Raw genomic sequence first — 17,282 nt, 5'->3', positions numbered from 1 at the left:
GTCTGGGCGCGGCGAAAAGAGGAGGAGTCTGATAGGGCGTGCAGCAGGCTGGGGCGGGACCCCGGGATTGGCCTGACCCAATGGGACACTCGGCTCTTTTGGGTTTGGGGACTGGTGTCCGGGTGGGCGGGACACTGTGCTTCCCGCAGCGTCGTGGTCTTCCTGATAGAGCTGATCCAGGAGGGGCGGGCCCCGAGGTGGGCGGGGCGCTGGGCCTCCCGCGGCCACGCCGCTGTCGCGGGTGCATTCCTGGCTCTCTGGCCCGGGGCGGAGGAGTCCCCTGGCTGAGTCTGCGGTCCCCGCTAGGCGCGGGTATCGGGGCCGGCCGGAGCTTGGAGCGGCGCCGCGGAGGACCCAGGTGAGCCGGGACCCTGTGCTTGGAGTGGGACCACGGAGGCTCGAAGTGAGCCAGGACCCCTTGAGGCCCCAGCTGCGCTCCCAGCCGCCAGGGGGCGAGCGGCGGCGGGGCTCTGGGAGCTGCCCCCTCCCAGCCCTGGGGACCTGGGCGTCCTCTCGGAAGAGGGAGTGGAGCGGACGGTAAATCAGTAACCCGCAGCGCACACAGGGCCTTTTGTCCCGCTCCGTCCAAAGAGCACCCTGGCCGCGGAGCTGGTTACTCATTGCCCACCGGGGCCGGGGCGGGCCGGCTGTCTCTGCAGCTCCCACTCTGGACCTGCGGACTTGCACCTCCCCCCAGGGTGGCCGGGTAGGGGTGGAGGAAGAAGAACGCGCTGGCCCCTTGGCCGCTGGACTGTTTGCGCGCCCAGAGTAAAGATGAGGAAGCTGAGGATCCGAGACGTGCAGTCATTTGCACAGAGACCCCCAACGCTTGTGTGCAGGAGGCTGGAGGAGAACCCAGGACTGTCTGATGCTAGTGTCAGGCGCTTCAGCCCCTGAACAAGGCAGTGGGTCGGTCTGTCTGCGGCCGCATGTGATCCGACTAAGGGTCCTGAGGTTTACAAGGTCAGGGAAGCCCGGAATGGAAATAAAATCCTGGATCTCCCCACCCCTTTCCCAACTGGAGCTGTGGACCCTGAGGGCTGCACTCCCTGCTGAGCAGAACAGGGTGGGGGGATTTTATGGAGGAGGGCCATGGAAACTGGAGGTGTGTGCAGGAACAGTGGCATCTGAATCCGATGAAGAAGAGAAATGGGAACACAAAGGTGTGTGTATGTGCAAGGGAGAAAGATATGCCCAGTTTTAAAAGTCAATGGTTTCAGTGCTGAAGAGGCTAAAGGAGCAGACTGCAACCAAAGACATTGACAAGGGCAGAGAGGGAGGCCTGGGATCTTGGATAAACTGTAGATTGGATCCTGCTGGACAAGGACAGCCTTTAAGGGCTTGAAAGCTGAGGGGATGTGGGGTGGTGACATGGCAGATATTTGTAATTTCTATAGCCCTGCTGGAGATTGGAGGCTGGAGAGCCAAAGGAGATGTTTGCAAATGCCCAAGCTTGAGATGACTATGGCCTGCCCTGGGTCCAAGCAACTGAGATGGGATGGACTGCAGAAGAATTGAGAAGGCAGATGGACTGGAGGTGGAGGAGGGGTGAGGGAGGATGGGATGAGATGAAGCCCCAGCTTCAGGGGCAACCCAGGGAAGGAGCTGTTTGAAGGGGGAGATAATGGCCAGGACAAACCAAGTGCGCCCTGCCTCAGAGCCAGAGCTGGAAGCGGAGCAGCCACTGACAAGAAAGGGTCAGTTGGCTTCCGGGGCGAGATTGATTCAGAGACACCAGTGCCTTAGCGCCGGGTAATAGCCAGTAGTTTCCTGGGACTATACTGGTCACCAAGGATGGTGACATCTTTGGTGTCATGTGGAGGAGGATAACTAGATAGGGTGGGTGTGTACATCGCACCTGAAAGGAACTGCACCAGATTGGCCAAGGGCAGACCCAGAGTGATAGTCATGGGGAAGGAGGGAGGGAGGGAGAACATTCCAACATTCTGTGTTCTCAGCCCCTACTTATGTTCTCTCTTATCCTCAAAACAGTCCTGTGAGGACAGCACCCAGAGAGGGACAGGGACTTGCAAGTTGGTAAGAGTCAGGATTTGAACTTCACTTTGTTGGACACAAGAGACCGCGTTGCCTCAAATAGAGTTGTGAGGACACAAAAAGTAGAGGTATTCCCAGCATGAGATTCTGTTTCAGAATGAGGAAGAACTTCTGCTTGCCATGGAATGTACTGCTTTGTCAGTAGTGAGTACCCTGCCACCGGAGGTATTCAAAGCTGGTCTTGAAAATGTCAGCAATGCTATAAGAAGTGTGGGTCAGATCAGATAACATCCAGATGCTGAAGTCTGGCCTTGTATTATATTTCTTTTTTGTTGTTGTTCTCCAGCAATAAATTCATTTATTCAGCAAAAAAGTAAATTATGTGTGCTGAGAGCAAGCAGCAGATATGTCTTCATTCTCTGCTTTCCTCCAAGGAAAGAAACTCCAAACTGCCCTTTCTGTGAACTTGTGCCAAGGCCTCAGCAGGACCGGAGGAGAGCAGGAAGCCCAGCCCTGCCCCTCTGCACAACCTACTGTGAGGGAGCTTTGGGCTCTGGCAACAGCAGACTTGCTTCCAGTCTCTGCCTTGCTGCTGTGTGGTGGGAGGTTTGGACAAGTCTTCTAACCACTTCCTGTCTCAGTTTCTTCATCTGCAAAATAGGGCAATAGCACCACCAAAGGTACATGCATTGCAGGTGTTCTTCTCCCTCCTTTTCAGGAAGGCAATTGGTGGGAAGCCCAGCCTGGGTCCTTGTGAGCAGCGGGAAGGATATGCAGCTGCTGTTGGCCCTCTTGGGGGTCCTGCTGGAGGTGCCTGGGGCTCCAGCTTTGTCCCTTGAGGCCTCTGAGGAAATGGAGCTAGGTATGGCCTTTAAGGTGGGAGAGGATAGCAGGAGTAGGGAGGGGGCTATTAGCTGAGCAAAGCAGGAGAAGATCCTGGCCCAGTCACTTGAAGAGGGGACAGAAGGGCAGGGCCCAACCATTTGAGACAAAGTGTCTGGCTCCCAGCAAGCATCCACCTATCTTTGTGTCCACAAGAGAGGACTGACCTACCTTGCAGGGTGAAGGGTCCTATGCTGGGCTGCAAAGCTGGTGGTGAGCCCCTTGGCTGTGTGTGTGTGTGTTCTGTGCACCGGGTGTGTGGTTTGGGAGGCCCAGGCAGCATGTATGGTATGTGTACTGTGAATGTGGTGTGCCCTGGAGGTATGGCATGTGCCCTGTATGTGGCATCTGTTGCATGTGTTGTGTGTGTGTGTGTGTGTGTGTGTGTGTGTGTGTGAGGCAATGGCATAACCAGTCCAGCATGTGTGCTCTGCACTGTGTGTGTGTGATGTGAACCAGAGGCGTGGCAATTGCCTTACACGTTATATCAGTAGCATGTGATGATGTGTGTATATGTTGAGGAGCAGCAGGTGTCCAGCATGTGTTGAGAGGTGCTTGTACCCTGCTTGTGCAGCATGTTGCAAGGGGTTCCCTCAGCTGGGGCTGTGGGCTCACTGACCTCTGCCCTTTGCCCACAGAGCCCTGCCTGGCCCCCAGCCCAGAGCAGCAAGAGCAGGAGCTGACCGTGGCCCTTGGGCAGCCCGTGCGGTTATGCTGTGGGCAGGCTGAGCGTGGTGGCCACTGGTACAAGGAGGGCAGTCGCCTAGCACCTGCTGGCCGGGTACGAGGCTGGAGGGGCCGCTTAGAGATCGCCAGCTTCCTACCGGAGGATGCTGGCTGCTACCTCTGCCTGGCACGAGGCTCCATGCTTGTCCTGCACAATGTTACCTTGGTTGTGGATGGTAAGGGGGTCTAGCAGGGGGTAAAGGGTGCCTGGGGAGAGAGATCCTCCCCATCCTAGACTTCAGACATCTCTCTTTATTCTTGACATAGACTCCTTGACCTCTAGCAATGGTAATGAGGACCCTAAGGCCCAAGGGGACCCCTCGAATGGGCACATTTACCCCCAGCAAGGTCAGTATGAGTCCTCAAGCACTCATTTTCCTACCTCCCAGCTGGTCACTGAGATGAACATGCTGTGTGGAAGCAGGTGGTTATCCTGGGGACACTAAGTTCTCCTTTCCCCTCCTTTCCAGCACCCTACTGGACACACCCTCAGCGCATGGAGAAGAAACTGCATGCAGTGCCTGCTGGGAACACTGTCAAGTTCCGCTGTCCAGCTGCAGGCAACCCCATGCCCACCATCCGCTGGCTCAAGGATGGAAATGACTTCCATGGGGAGCATCGCATTGGAGGCATTCGGGTGAGACCATCTGCTCCTCCATTTTCACTCCCCTCTTGGTCCCCTCATACCTATAAGTCATTCCTTCTCCAGTGAGGAAGGCAGCTGTGGGCCCTGGCAGGAACACTAAACTGTGGACTTGGACAGCTCTGATTCAAGTGCCCACTCTGCCACCCTCCAGCAAATGACTTAATCCTGCAGCTTTAGCTTTCCATGGGAAATGGGAAGGATCACTAACTGGCAGATATTGTTTCAGCAGCTAATTCTCATGATAAGATCCTGCAAGGTCCACTCAAAGCTGTAGTGAGGAAGCTGAGACTCAGGGCAAAAACTGGCCCAAGGTGGTATAGGCAGGAAGAGGCCCTGCTAAAACTCAAAGACCCAAACCCATGGCTCAGACACTTGGAGCCTTCTCCTTCATCTCAGGGTCTCTGGCCTTTGCCTGACTTTCCCAGGCCCTAGAGTACTTGAGAAGACCCCTGTGAACAGGATCTACCTCCCTCATGCTCTCGACCCCTGGGTGGGCACAGGTCAGTGGCCCCTCATGGACACTTCCCCTGTCCCCAGCTGCGCCACCAGCACTGGAGCCTGGTTATGGAAAGCGTGGTGCCCTCGGACCGTGGCACATACACTTGCCTCGTGGAGAACTCCATGGGCAGCATTCGCTACAGCTATCTGCTGGATGTGCTGGGTGAGCGGACGGGCAGGCAAGGCGGTATGAGGGTGGGGGCCCTGATACTGCCCTCGGGTAGGGTCCAGTCTGGCAGGCAATATGGACTCACTCTTAGATGGCTTAAGCTGCCCTAAATGTCCCAGTGGGTTAGAGGGAAACACAGTGGGTAATGTTGGCCTGGAGGAACAGGGGTTAACTGAGGGGAAAAGTGGGGAAGACATCCAGCCAGAGGGCACAGGCTGAATAAAGGTCTTTGTTGGGATGAATACAATGCATCTGTGAAGAAGTATATGCCTGGAGTGTGGCATTTAAGTGGGGAGCCATGTCGTGGAGGGCTTTAAATGCTGGACTGTGAAGCTGTCCTTGACCACAAAGGCAATGGGAGCTATGGAGGCTTTCAGCAGGGTAAGCAGGGGGTAGACAAGATCTGAGCTGCATATCAGGAAGTTCCTTCACCTGAGCTGGCGGGGGAGGCTGGAGGCAGGTGACCAGGGTGCTTCTGTGGGTGCCACTGGTCAGGGTTGACCGCCTGGCCCGGCCCCCAGAGCGGTCCCCGCACCGGCCCATCCTGCAGGCGGGGCTCCCAGCCAACACCACAGCTGTGGTAGGCAGCGACGTAGAGCTGCTGTGCAAGGTATACAGCGACGCCCAGCCCCACATCCAGTGGCTGAAGCACATCGTCATCAATGGCAGCAGTTTCGGTGCCGACGGCTTCCCCTACGTGCAAGTCCTGAAGGTCTAGCCCCCACCAGCACCTGAGCCCTACTCTTCTCCCATGGGTTGTGGGCGGTTGGTCCCCAGCCTCCTTCCTAGCCACAATATGGCCTCAGGCCCTGTTGTGACCCCTGAGTGTGTCCCCCATCCCCAGACAGCAGACATCAATAGCTCAGAGGTGGAGATCCTCTACCTTCGGAACGTGTCAGCCGAGGACGCAGGCGAATACACTTGCCTGGCAGGCAACTCCATTGGCCTCTCCTACCAGTCAGCGTGGCTCACGGTGCTGCCAGGTGAGCATCTGAGCGGTCCAGGCAAGGCTGAAGGAACCCTGCTCTGACCCAGCCGTGGGCTGTGTCCTGTGGGGCTTGGGATGTGGCATGTGGGTTTGTGTTTGATCCCTCATTAGCGGTCCTTTCTGTGCATGTTCACTTATGATTGCCTTGTGAGCCTCTGGGGTATGGGTGGGCAGGACTGGGTGTAGCTGCAGCTTTCTTGTCAAATGTCTCCATGTGTGCTGGGCACTCTAAGGGCCTGAGTTAGAGGATGTGAAGCTGGCCATCTGACCACCGACCAGTCAGTTTTCTGTCTATATATGTGTCTGTGGGCAGAGGAAGACCTGGCTTGGACAGCAGCAGCACCTGAAGCCAGGTACACGGACATCATCCTGTACGTGTCAGGCTCTCTGGCTTTGGTTGTCCTCCTGTTGCTGGCCGGGCTGTATCGAGGCCAGATATTCATCAGCCGGCACCCCAGGCAGCCCGCCACTGTGCAGAAGCTGTCCCGCTTCCCTCTGGCCCGACAGGTACCTTGCTGTTCTCCACCCCTTGCTGTATCCCTATAGCGAGGCTCTTGGCCTGCCTTCCCAACCCAGCTCAGCACCAGCAGGCTGACCAAGTCACCCATCTTACAGTTCTCCCTAGAGTCAGGTTCTTCAGCCAAGTCAAGCTCGTCCTTGGTGCGGGGTGTACGTCTCTCCTCCAGTGGCCCTCCCTTGCTCGCTGGCCTTGTGAGTCTAGACCTACCTCTCGACCCACTGTGGGAGTTCCCACGGGACAGGTATGCTGCATGTGGTGAGGATAGGGATGCATGTTCCAGGCTGGAATGATGTTCATATTGCTGAGGCCTCAGCTTTCTAACTTCCAGGCTGGTGCTTGGGAAGCCCCTGGGTGAGGGCTGCTTCGGGCAGGTGGTGCGTGCAGAGGCCTTCGGCATGGACCCCGCCCGGCCTGACCAAGCCAGCACCGTGGCTGTCAAGATGCTCAAGGGTGAGTGGTGACCCTGGAAGAGGTGCTGTGGCCATGGGACTAACAGAAGGGGCTCACAGTGCTACAAGTTGAACACTGGTAGCCCAAAGGGCCACAGTATGCCACCCTTGGACCTAGGGCCCAACTCTGCTTGCTGACCCTGACAAGCGATTTCTGAGCCTGTTTCCTCACATGTCACATGGGGTAAACAATCCTTACCTCCCAGGCTGAGGCTCGTGGAAAGTGCCTGGTACATAAAATCTTAACCACCCAAATGATGAGGACTATAGGATTTGGGGTGACTGGGGTTAGGCATCCCCATGTTAGCCCTGGCCCCATGTCAGCCTGGAGCTCAGATAATTTTGTCAGTCTCACAGGCTTCCACCTCATACCCCTTGGGGTCCCCAAGTCACACCTTCAGCCTCCCCACCTAGGCCCTCCCCAGATCTGGCCCCCCTGTGCCCACCACTCTAGGAGAACAGACCAAGGACCAGCCCCGAAGTACCTAGGACACACTTGGGACCTTTGGGGCCTCTCACTTCTGTCCCCCACCTCCTCTACAAGAATGGCCCAAACCACTGTTCTGCTCCCCCGCTCCCTCCTCTCTGCACAGCTGGGGCCACCTGGTGCTTTCTGGGAGGCAGGGATTGAGAAATGTGCATTGTGAGGTCTGACAGGAAGGGTATGTCATTGGCCCAGGGCCACAGGTCAGCCCTTGGTCCGCAGCCTTCCCAAGAAAATCTAGATCAGCTTCTTCCCAGCCTCCCCTAGCTGTACCCCACTGGCAGTTCCCTGCATTCTCAGGCCAGATGGACAGCAGGCCCCAGTCAGATAGGCTGCAGGGCGCCAGCCTGCTTCCCGCCCCCAGGAGCTCTTACCCCATCAGGAACTAATGCCAAACCTCCAGATACAGCTTCTTCCTGTTCAGAGTTCTTCCTTCTCGCCCCTGTTTCCTGGTCCCACTCACAGAGAGGCCTACCTGTTGCAGACCCTTCATCTTGTTGTATCCTTGCAACTGCTGTGAAAGGTAGGGCATGATCCATTGTCCTGTTTTATACAAGATGATCCTGAGGTTCAGAGAAGGTAGAAGACTTTTTAAAGGCCATACAGCCTAGCAGGGATCCAGGACCAGACCTTCCTGACTCTAGCTCCTGTACTCCATGTTCTGTACAGTCCACACTGCAGCTCGCCCATGTATAGTCACCCTGGCTATCACCCTTGCAGACAATGCCTCTGACAAGGATTTGGCAGACCTGGTCTCTGAGATGGAGGTGATGAAGCTGATCGGCCGACATAAGAACATTATCAACCTGTTGGGTGTCTGTACTCAGGAAGGTGGGTTGGAATGGGGCCAAGGGCAGGGACAGTGGAGTGTGGAGCCACAGCCTCAGCAGCCTCCCTGCCCATTCTCACCCCTACAGGACCTCTGTATGTAATTGTGGAGTGTGCTGCCAAGGGAAACCTGCGGGAGTTCCTGCGGGCCCGGCGTCCCCCAGGGCCCGATCTCAGCCCTGACGGGCCAAGGAGCAGTGAGGGGCCACTTTCCTTCCCTGCTCTGGTTTCCTGTGCCTACCAGGTGGCCCGAGGCATGCAGTATCTGGAGTCGAGGAAGGTATGGGTAGTGGGCAGCACTCTGGACTGCTCTAACTGCTCCATCTGTATACTTTCCTGCTCCTGGCATTGAATGTCCCCATCTTCTCCCTCTCTCCCCCTTCCCATTGTCCTGTCTAAATGTTCTCAAGTCCTTCTGTACCCCCTATCCATACACAGTTGACACTGCATTCCCCTAACCCTTCCTCACACAATCCCTAACTCATAGGGCAAGGGAAGAGGCCACACGCAAGAGAGGTGTAGGCCCTGAAGTTAGCTTTGATTTCCCCCTCTCTGAATCTTGATTTCTTCATTCGTTAAATGAGTGAATGATGCCTACCCCCAGGGTTACTGTGACGTACAGTATGCCCAAGCCATTTGTCCTAATAAACCTAAGTCCCCTGCCCTGCCCCCAGTGCATCCACCGGGACCTGGCTGCCCGAAACGTACTGGTGACAGAGGACAATGTGATGAAGATAGCGGACTTTGGGCTGGCCCGTGGCGTCCACCACATTGACTACTACAAGAAAACCAGCAACGTGAGGGAGGCAGGGCAAAGCTGGAAGGGGGGGCGGGCACCAGGGCCTGTGGGACTTGGGATCAATGCCCCCACTTCTCCCATCCAGGGCCGCCTGCCTGTAAAGTGGATGGCACCTGAGGCCTTATTTGACCGAGTCTACACACATCAGAGTGACGTGTGAGTCCTGGAGGTTGGGAGTCTGGAGTAGCTGCCAGCAATCATTGTCCTACTCCACAAAAAGAGCAAAGCACTTGCCCAAGGTCACACACCTCTAGGACCTGAGTGGGACCAGGCTCCAATCCCCCCACTCCATAGTGGATCATACCTGCAAGACCCCTCATCCCAGCCCCAGGAGTAGGGAGCAAAGCTATGCCCTGCTGAGCACTGGTCCTGCCTCTAGGTGGTCGTTTGGGATCCTGCTGTGGGAGATCTTCACCCTCGGGGGTTCCCCGTACCCTGGCATCCCTGTGGAGGAGCTATTCTCGCTGCTGCGGGAAGGGCATCGGATGGACCGGCCCCCAAACTGCCCACCAGAGCTGTGAGACCTTGTTCCCTTCTCTCCCAATTCACGGTCCTCATCCTCTGCTCTGACCTCTGCTCTGACCTGATCCCCAAACTCACTGTCACCATCTGAGGGGAGATCCTGGCCTAGATTCTGTGGCCCTTCCTCTGAGTGGCCCCACCTAACCCTCATCAAACCCTACCCCTTTATCACGTCTTCCACCCAGGGTCATGAGGTCCCCCGCTCCATTCAGTCCTGAGGCTCTTCTGACCCTCTACCTGTTCCACCAGGTATGGGCTAATGCGTGAATGCTGGCATGCAGCACCTTCACAGAGGCCTACATTCAAGCAGCTGGTAGAGGCACTGGACAAGGTCCTACTGGCCGTCTCTGAGGAGGTACTGCTCTCCTCTTGTCCCATGACCTCCCTCTGCCCGCTACCCTCTGGGCCTCACCCCAGCTGACTACCAGGACTGACCAGCACTGTTCCCCATAGTACCTAGACCTCCGCCTGACCTTTGGACCCTACTCCCCTGCCGGAGGGGATGCCAGCAGCACCTGCTCCTCCAACGACTCTGTCTTCTGCCACGACCCCCTGCCACTGGGGCCCAGCTCCTTTTCCTTCCCTGGAGTGCAGACATGAGCAGGGGCACAAGGTTGTTATAGGCAGGCAGGCCAGCAGCCTTCAGCCTCTTGGCTTAGCTGCAACCTGGCAGTGCTTGACCTTGGCAGCCGCACGCCCCACCCTTAGGGTATTGTCCCAGATCTCTAGTTCTGCCTTAAGGAGGTCTGTCCTTGTTCTGGGGACCCCTAGCTGAGGCTTCCTGCTCTGGCCTCAGATTCCCAAACCAGACTTCAACCCCAGCGTTTGGAGTCATGACCCAGGTGTTCTAATAGCCTGAGTGTTAGGGTTCTGCTTGGCCTCCTGGGCCTTAGCGCTTGGTCCTTGATCCAGGCGTTTGTCTGGACCTGGCTATAGAACTGTTCTAAACCTCCCAGCTTCCCTGCACTAAGAGAGGTCTTGGGCCTCTGAACCCCATTTCCCAGGCCTCCCTGACCTCCCCTTTGCTGCTTGTCCCAGCATCTTGGTGGAAAGAGCATTGCCCCCTGTGCTCCTAGTTGAGTGGCTGGAAGCCTGCCAAAAACACAGAAGCAAATGGCCTTTTATAAATTATTTTTTGAAATAAACCTCTGTCTTCCTGGTGTCTTCCCTGCAGTGGATAGAGGGGAAACAGGGTGGAAGGATCCCCACCCTGGGAGTTTTGCCTGAGTGACACAGACTGAGGGCTCTGTGCCAGGCCTTGGGTTTGCATCCACCTCCAGCTACCTCAGGGCAAATCCAGGAACCTGTGTGCACCTCTGTCTTGGTCGGTCTGTCTTGCTGGTCCCATCTTGTGTACGTGATGGTGTGAACGAATGCTAATGGCAGAGGAGTCCACGTGGCACCATTCCATCCAGTGGAACTCTTATACCCTCTGCGCATGCATGTGCATGTGCCTGCCCTGGGACTGTCCCCACGGGAGCTGGCAGCACCCCTCCCCCATCTGCTCAGCATTAACCAAGCTGACCGTTAACACAGCGTGAATGCCTGAAACCCAGCATCAAGGCTGCTGCCCGCTCCCACGCTCTGCTGCTCAGGCTGGGGACTCATGGGGGCTGTGCCCGCCCCACCCACCTCACCCTGGCCAGTCTCCCGGGCAGCAGCTGGTTGCCGCCCGGCTAGGCTGCAGCTGTCCCTGCCTGCCGGGTCCTCCCCTGGAGAGATTGTCATGGCCCTGTTCTCAAATGCCCTCTGGGGAGGGGGTGAGGAGATCAGTTTCCCAGGGCTCTGAGCCTGGAACCTTTCCGGGGTTCACCCAGGCAATTGCTGCCCCTGAACCAGGGTGGAGTTACCTGACCCAGTGCCTGGTACTCCCTCCTGCCCTGTCCTCCTGGGACAGGACAGATCCTTTGTGGAGGCCACCTGGATTGCCTCATGGGCCTCCCAGGGGGTGGCAGTTGAAAATACATACAGGGTCAGAAGGGACAGGATGTAGGAATCTGGGGGGCTGGGAACAGCCTGAGACTGAGCAGCAGCTCATGGCCATGCTTCTCTTCTTGTTCCAAATTTCTTCACATCCCCACTACTGCCTCCTCTGACTCACCATGTCCCAAACTGAACTATTCATCTTCCCCTGCAAGACCACCTCCATGAGGACCCCTACCCCCCCATCTCAGAAAAGGCACCAGGCCAGAAACCAGGAAGGCATCCCTGACTACTTCCTTTCCGTTGGAACCCTATTCCCTAATGGGGTGGAGAGAACACCAGACTTGGAGCCAGGAGGTTCAAAGCCTGCCACTTCCAGTGTCCGGAGGCCAATGCTATTTCTCTGATTGTCACTTTCTTCACCAGTGGGGTATGCCTACCCTGCCTACTTCCCAGGGCTCAGGGTTTAGGATGAAATGAGTCTGGGATGAGCAAATGCTTGGGAAAGGATGCCATGCAGAGTTCACATGGGTTTTGTTTGAGAACTGGTACTTGGGCTTTAAAGAGCCCTGAAGGTCCCCCTACCAGCCCAAGGTCTCCTCCCTTTCTCTCCCATTTCCCTGCAGGTGGCTTGGGAGACAGCTTCCACAAGCAGCTCCTGGCTTATGCTCCCCCCGCGCTCCCCCCACTAGCTTCCAGGAGCATGTAAACTTTCTGCGCCCCGCTCCCAAACCTAGTCTCCCACTGGAGGTCACTATGCCCAGCCCAGTCAACCACATGACAGGCAGGTCCCTAAGAATCCACCTGGGGGAGGAAAGGGTTGGGAGGCTAGAGTAGTATATAAAGACAAGGGATGATGTATGAGAACTCCCATTTTTCCACTTTCCCACTGTGAGCCACAGCTGAGCTGGGCTCAGCCATCCACCACTGTCCCTCACCACAGCCTCACCAGACAAACATCAGTCTTCCCAATTTAATGATGGGGAAACTAAGAATGTGACAGGCCCAGGATCACAAGGATAAGAGAGTAAAGAAGGAGCTGAGATGACCCCCACACACACTCCAACCTTCCCCAGAGCCCAGGTTCCAAGAAGGTCCTATGCACATAGGACACCAGAGTCCAGTCACTCAGAGTGACAGAGGCAGATGGCACTTTGTAGGTCTTGGGGGACAGGGGCGGTCCCGCTACCCACCCTGTGCCCCCTCCCTGCCAGCTTCCTTGGCAGGCACCCGCCTGCCACATTCCTGACATCCCAAGTCAGAAAGAGACAGATGCTGCTAATTCCCCCATGCAAGCTTTCTGGCTCTGGCTCCCTTCCCCCTGAGCCTCTCAGACCAGCATGGCAGCATCTGGAGCCTGGCTCTCTCAGTCTGCCAGAGTTCTGAATGGCTTCCTACCCAGTGATGCTGGCCTCAGGACCTTGCAGAAGAAGCACTGGGTCTCCTCCAGACTCTGCCATTTGTTGGTTTTGTGTGTATTAGGGCTCCGGTGGGAGCAACAGGTAGACAGTCACCCCAATCTGGAAAGTCCAAGGCAAGGAAGAGGCTGCTGGGAGAAAATCAGCACCTGGAAAGGAAGGTCAGGTTGTCCATAGTGGGGGGAGGGGGGTGGCGTGAAGAATGTTATGACCGAAATTACCCTTTCTGAGCCTGTAACACAGAAATGATGACATGTCTCAGAGAATGGTTATAAACCCTCAATCAACAATGGCTGTTGTTACTCAGGGATTAGGAGGGAATGGCCCCCAGGGCTGAGTTGTCATGATCTCATTCCCTCCTCATGGCAGCCTTTCCTGGAAGGCGTTTTTGTTCCTGCTGACCAGATGAGAACACTGAGGCTCAGAAGGAAGTGACTGGCCCAGGGTTACATGGGGGCAATTGGGAGAGTCGTGCTTTGGACTAGGTGCTCTCTCCTAGTGCAGAACTCATTCCTACAGGTCTAAGTGCCCACTGTTCCAAGGACCAGGTTTGCATGAAGCAAGAGACATCTGCTAATGAAACATCCACGCACACAGATGGACATGCACAGAGCTCTCTGAGTTCCAGCCCTATGGCCTTCATCCCTGTCACCTCATATGGGCTGTTTCTTCTTGGGGCACACTCTTCCCCACTCTCACCTAGCCAAACCCTTCTTGCCCTGTAGATCTCACTCAAACCTAGTTTCTCCAGGAGGCCTCCCTGGTCCCCCTTTCCAGCCTGGATTTCTCTTCCTGCTGAGCCCCGCTATTCAGAGGCAAGAGAAGAGCTGCTCTTAATTATCTCCTTCCCCACAGGGCCTCTGGGTGGTGCAATCAGTTAAGCGTCCCACTTCAACTCAGGTCATGATCTTGCAGTTCATGGGTTTGAGCCCCACATTGAGCTCTATGCTGCTCAGAGCCTGGAGCCTGTTTCAGATTCTGTCTCCCTTTCTCTGCCCCTCTCTCGCTCACGTTCTGGGTCTCTCTCTGAAAAAAATGAATAAACATTAATAATAATAATCTCCTTCCCCCAAATTGAACACTAGGAAGCAATCACTGCTTTGACAGTTTTTTAATCAGTAGTTCTGAAATCTTAACACATATCAGAATCACTGAGAGGTTGGGGCACCTGGGTGGCTCAGTTGGTTAAGCGTCCAACTCCTGATTTTGGCTCAGGTCATGATCTCACAGTTGGTAAGATCAAGCCCCACAAAGGGCTCTGACAGAATGAAGCCTGCTTGGATTCTCTCTCTCTCCCAAGACACATAAATAGACATTAAAAATAATAATAAAATAAACTTAAAAAAAAAAAAGAATCATCTGGAGGGCCTAGATTGCTGGGCTCCACCCCTGAATTTTGTATTTGGTAGGTTTGAGGTGAAGCCTGGAAATTTGCATTTCTAACAAGTTCTCAGGGGATGGGCACCACGCTTTGGAAAGGACAGGTTTTTTTTGTTTTTTTTTTATGTTCTTTATTTTTGAGAGACAGAGACAGTGGGAAAAGGGGAGGGTCAGAGGGAGAGGGAGACACAGAATCCGAAGCAGGCTCCAGGCTCTGAGCTAGCTGTCAGCACAGAGCCTGATGCGGGGCTCGAACCCACGAACCGTGAGATAATGACCTGAGCTGAAGCCGGACGCTTAACCGACTGAGCCACCCAGGCACCCCTGGAAAGGACAGTTTTAAAGAGGCATTCATAGTTTAAACAATTTAAACAAAAATTCCAATGGCACAAAAGATTTTCAATAAAAAGCAACCCATTGTACCCACCCCTTCTGCTCCCCAGGGGAAACTGCCCCAATTTTCCTGAGTCTTCTTGCATGCTCCCCCCTCCTCCTGCTTGTACAGCCCTAGATCCAACTTAGTGCCTACTATCCTTGCCCCTGAAATCCAGGACCTCATCTGGCAGAACTAAGGGGCAGTATAATGTTGAAAGAAAGTAAAGAGACCCATTCCCAGGTACAGACACATTCAGGTGCACACCCTAGGCCTGCCACTGCCCACCCCTTCCCACACTCCAGCTCCCTGAGAGTCTCTCCTCCCAGCCCTCCACCTGCTGTAGGATTTAGCCTAATCCCAGAGTATGTGTTCAAGGCAGCTGCAGCTCTCTCTGAGAGGAGAGGACTCCCCTCTGGAGGAAATCTCCTTGTATTCTCTTGCTATGGAAATCTGACCTTTGTCAGCACCTGGGCCCCACGGCTGGGGCCTGTCCCCAAGAAGTGGCTGAGGAGGGGGCGTGAAATTGCCAACAGCTGAACACACCCAGCCTTTCCCCACATCCTCTCCAACCCAGTGGCTGTTCACATTCCATAGCACCAGCTCTTTCCGGGCCCCCCAGTGCCAGGCTCATGTTCTTGTGTGGGTACTTGGGGCCCAGGCTGACATGGCCCTGCTGGTCTCACCACCTGCCCTGGCGTGGGATGGCTGTGGGTTCCTCACAGCTCTCGAACCTCTATGTCACCCTTGTATCCCACAGAACTCAGCTCAGTTGTCTCCTCCTCCAGAATGTCCACGCGGACCTCATAGCACAGCCTAGGCATTCTGCTGCTCTGCAGGACTGGTATGACCCACCTATGTCTCTTTCTGTCCCACTCAGAGCAGGGGCCTCTCGGGCTCCACCTCTGGGAACTCAGGCCCAGACCAGAGCAGGCCACTCTCAAGCTTGTCAAATAACCAAATGATCTGGTAAGGGTGACAACGTGGTTCCCAGCCAAACAGGCCCTTCCCTCCAACAACTGAAGCCCAGGAGAAGTGGGCTGGCTGGCAGGGCTGAGACAGCGAGACCAGTATCAGGCAGCACAGCTCTAGAATCTTTAAAAATGAACAGCTAGCTCTTAGAGCCTGGGGACCAAGATTATTCTTGTTGCTGGGGGACCAACTGCACATGCTGGGGAGAGCTTCACCCACTCAGCCGAGCTTCTAACCCTGGGGGTGGGGAGGCCTTCTGAGCAACCCCTGGAGAGAGACAGGTTAGGAATAAATGACAGGTAGCTTGGAATTCTCTAGTATACCACAGTCCAACAGAACTTTCTGCAATGATAGAAATGTCTGTGCTGTCCAAGACACCAGTCAGTAGCGAAATGTGGCTCCTGTGACTGAGGAACTGATTCTTTTTGTTAATTTAAACATAAATGTAAAGAGCTAGCTGTGTGTGGACAGAGCAGCTCTAGAGCCTTCACAAAGGGGCTCTAAATGAACACATGGAGAGTCCTCTCCCACTCACACTACTGAGGGGGAAATGTGAGGGACAAGCAGTGTGCCGAGTGCATTCATATCCATGTGAAATATGTGCCTGAGGTTGTAGGGGTCAATGGTTGGGGAACAGTGGGCAAGTGGTCACAAAGTTTGCTTCTGTTGAGGGGAACTAGGCAGCTGAGGTAAAGGAGGGAGGGACCTTTGTTTCTTTATCTTTTTGTACCTGGTATGTGCATTACTTGTTTACAAAAATTAAAAATAGAAAAATTTTCTTTAGAAGGTAAAGAAAAAATACACACCAACTTCCCAGGCTGTCTGGCCTAAACCTCAGGGGTGCCCCAGAGCCAGATTCAGAACCTGCAATGCCTAGCACCCTCCTAAATAGCTACACCGTCCTCCTGCCTGCTTCGCACACCAGCTCAGGCTGAAACCAAGGCCCACTAGGTCCAGTCTGAACTGACCCCTGCGCACTCCCCAAACCCCTTGGTTACTCCTCCTCCATCTAGTTTCCAGCCCCAGTAACTGTCTTTCTCTTTTTGTACCACCCCAAGCTCACACGAGCCACAGGGCCCTTGCACTTACAGGTCTGTGCCTGGAATGCTTGTCCCCTGGTTCTTCTGGCCGGCTCTCAGGACAAAGGTCACCTCTTAAGAATAGCCTCTCCAGAACACCCTGGCTGAAGTCCTCCCTCTGTTATTCCATATTTTAGCCCTTTATTTGTTTTCTTCTGTAATTATCTTATTTGTTCATTCTTTACTGGCTGCCACCTCATTAGAAGGTGAGCTCTGAGAAGCTAAGAAACTGTCCTGGTCACAGTTGTATCTTAAAGTCTACAATGGGGTGTTTCATATAGTAAGTGCTCCATAGATGCTCATGGAATAAAACATGTTGAATGAAATTCCTAAATTCAAAATTCAAGTCCCAGGCTGGTAAGCTGGTCTCAAAGAGGCCTCCCAACCCCTTTGGGAGCTGAGACAATGCCCCTGTAATGTACCTGCAACCTCCTGAGGGGACCACAGTGATGGGCCCCACAGTATCCACAGAGACATGGTCAACCCATCCTCTGACTGGAGGCCTGGTCCTGACGTGGAGCTGGAAACCCTGGGAGGCCTCAGGGCTGTCACCGCCCTTAATGGACCTCCAGACTCAGGGTTTCTGCTTGTAAACCAGCATTCCCCCACAGTGTGGAGGATAGCATGAGAG

The 17,282-nt window shown here is 55.0% G+C and overlaps 1 protein-coding gene across 3 annotated transcripts; it reads left to right on the top strand.

The window, feature by feature from the left end:
- The first annotated feature begins 264 nt into the window (after positions 1 to 264).
- FGFR4 (fibroblast growth factor receptor 4) lies at positions 265 to 10,666 on the top strand. 3 transcript variants are annotated; one of them, XM_029941370.1, is made up of 18 exons: positions 265 to 358; positions 2,714 to 2,857; positions 3,516 to 3,779; positions 3,871 to 3,951; positions 4,074 to 4,240; positions 4,787 to 4,910; positions 5,438 to 5,628; positions 5,761 to 5,899; positions 6,218 to 6,411; positions 6,520 to 6,665; positions 6,753 to 6,874; positions 8,078 to 8,188; positions 8,275 to 8,465; positions 8,860 to 8,982; positions 9,070 to 9,140; positions 9,364 to 9,501; positions 9,756 to 9,861; positions 9,960 to 10,666. In XM_029941370.1, the coding sequence occupies exons 2-18, from the start codon at positions 2,767 to 2,769 to the stop codon at positions 10,104 to 10,106; spliced, it is 2,406 nt and encodes an 801-aa protein (XP_029797230.1). In that variant the 5' UTR covers positions 265 to 358; positions 2,714 to 2,766; the 3' UTR covers positions 10,107 to 10,666. The 3 variants fall into 3 exon arrangements, with proteins under 3 accessions (XP_029797230.1, XP_029797231.1, XP_029797229.1); XM_029941371.1 differs by lacking the exon at positions 8,860 to 8,982; XM_029941369.1 differs by lacking the exon at positions 265 to 358 and having other exon boundaries at positions 2,693 to 2,857.
- Positions 10,667 to 17,282: the final 6,616 nt, after the last annotated feature.

Source organism: Suricata suricatta, chromosome 6, assembly GCF_006229205.1.
Source record: "Suricata suricatta isolate VVHF042 chromosome 6, meerkat_22Aug2017_6uvM2_HiC, whole genome shotgun sequence".
Taxonomy (NCBI): domain Eukaryota; kingdom Metazoa; phylum Chordata; class Mammalia; order Carnivora; family Herpestidae; genus Suricata; species Suricata suricatta.
The sequence above is the reverse complement of the archived record's forward strand: the minus strand, read 5'-3'. Positions and strand labels throughout refer to the sequence as shown.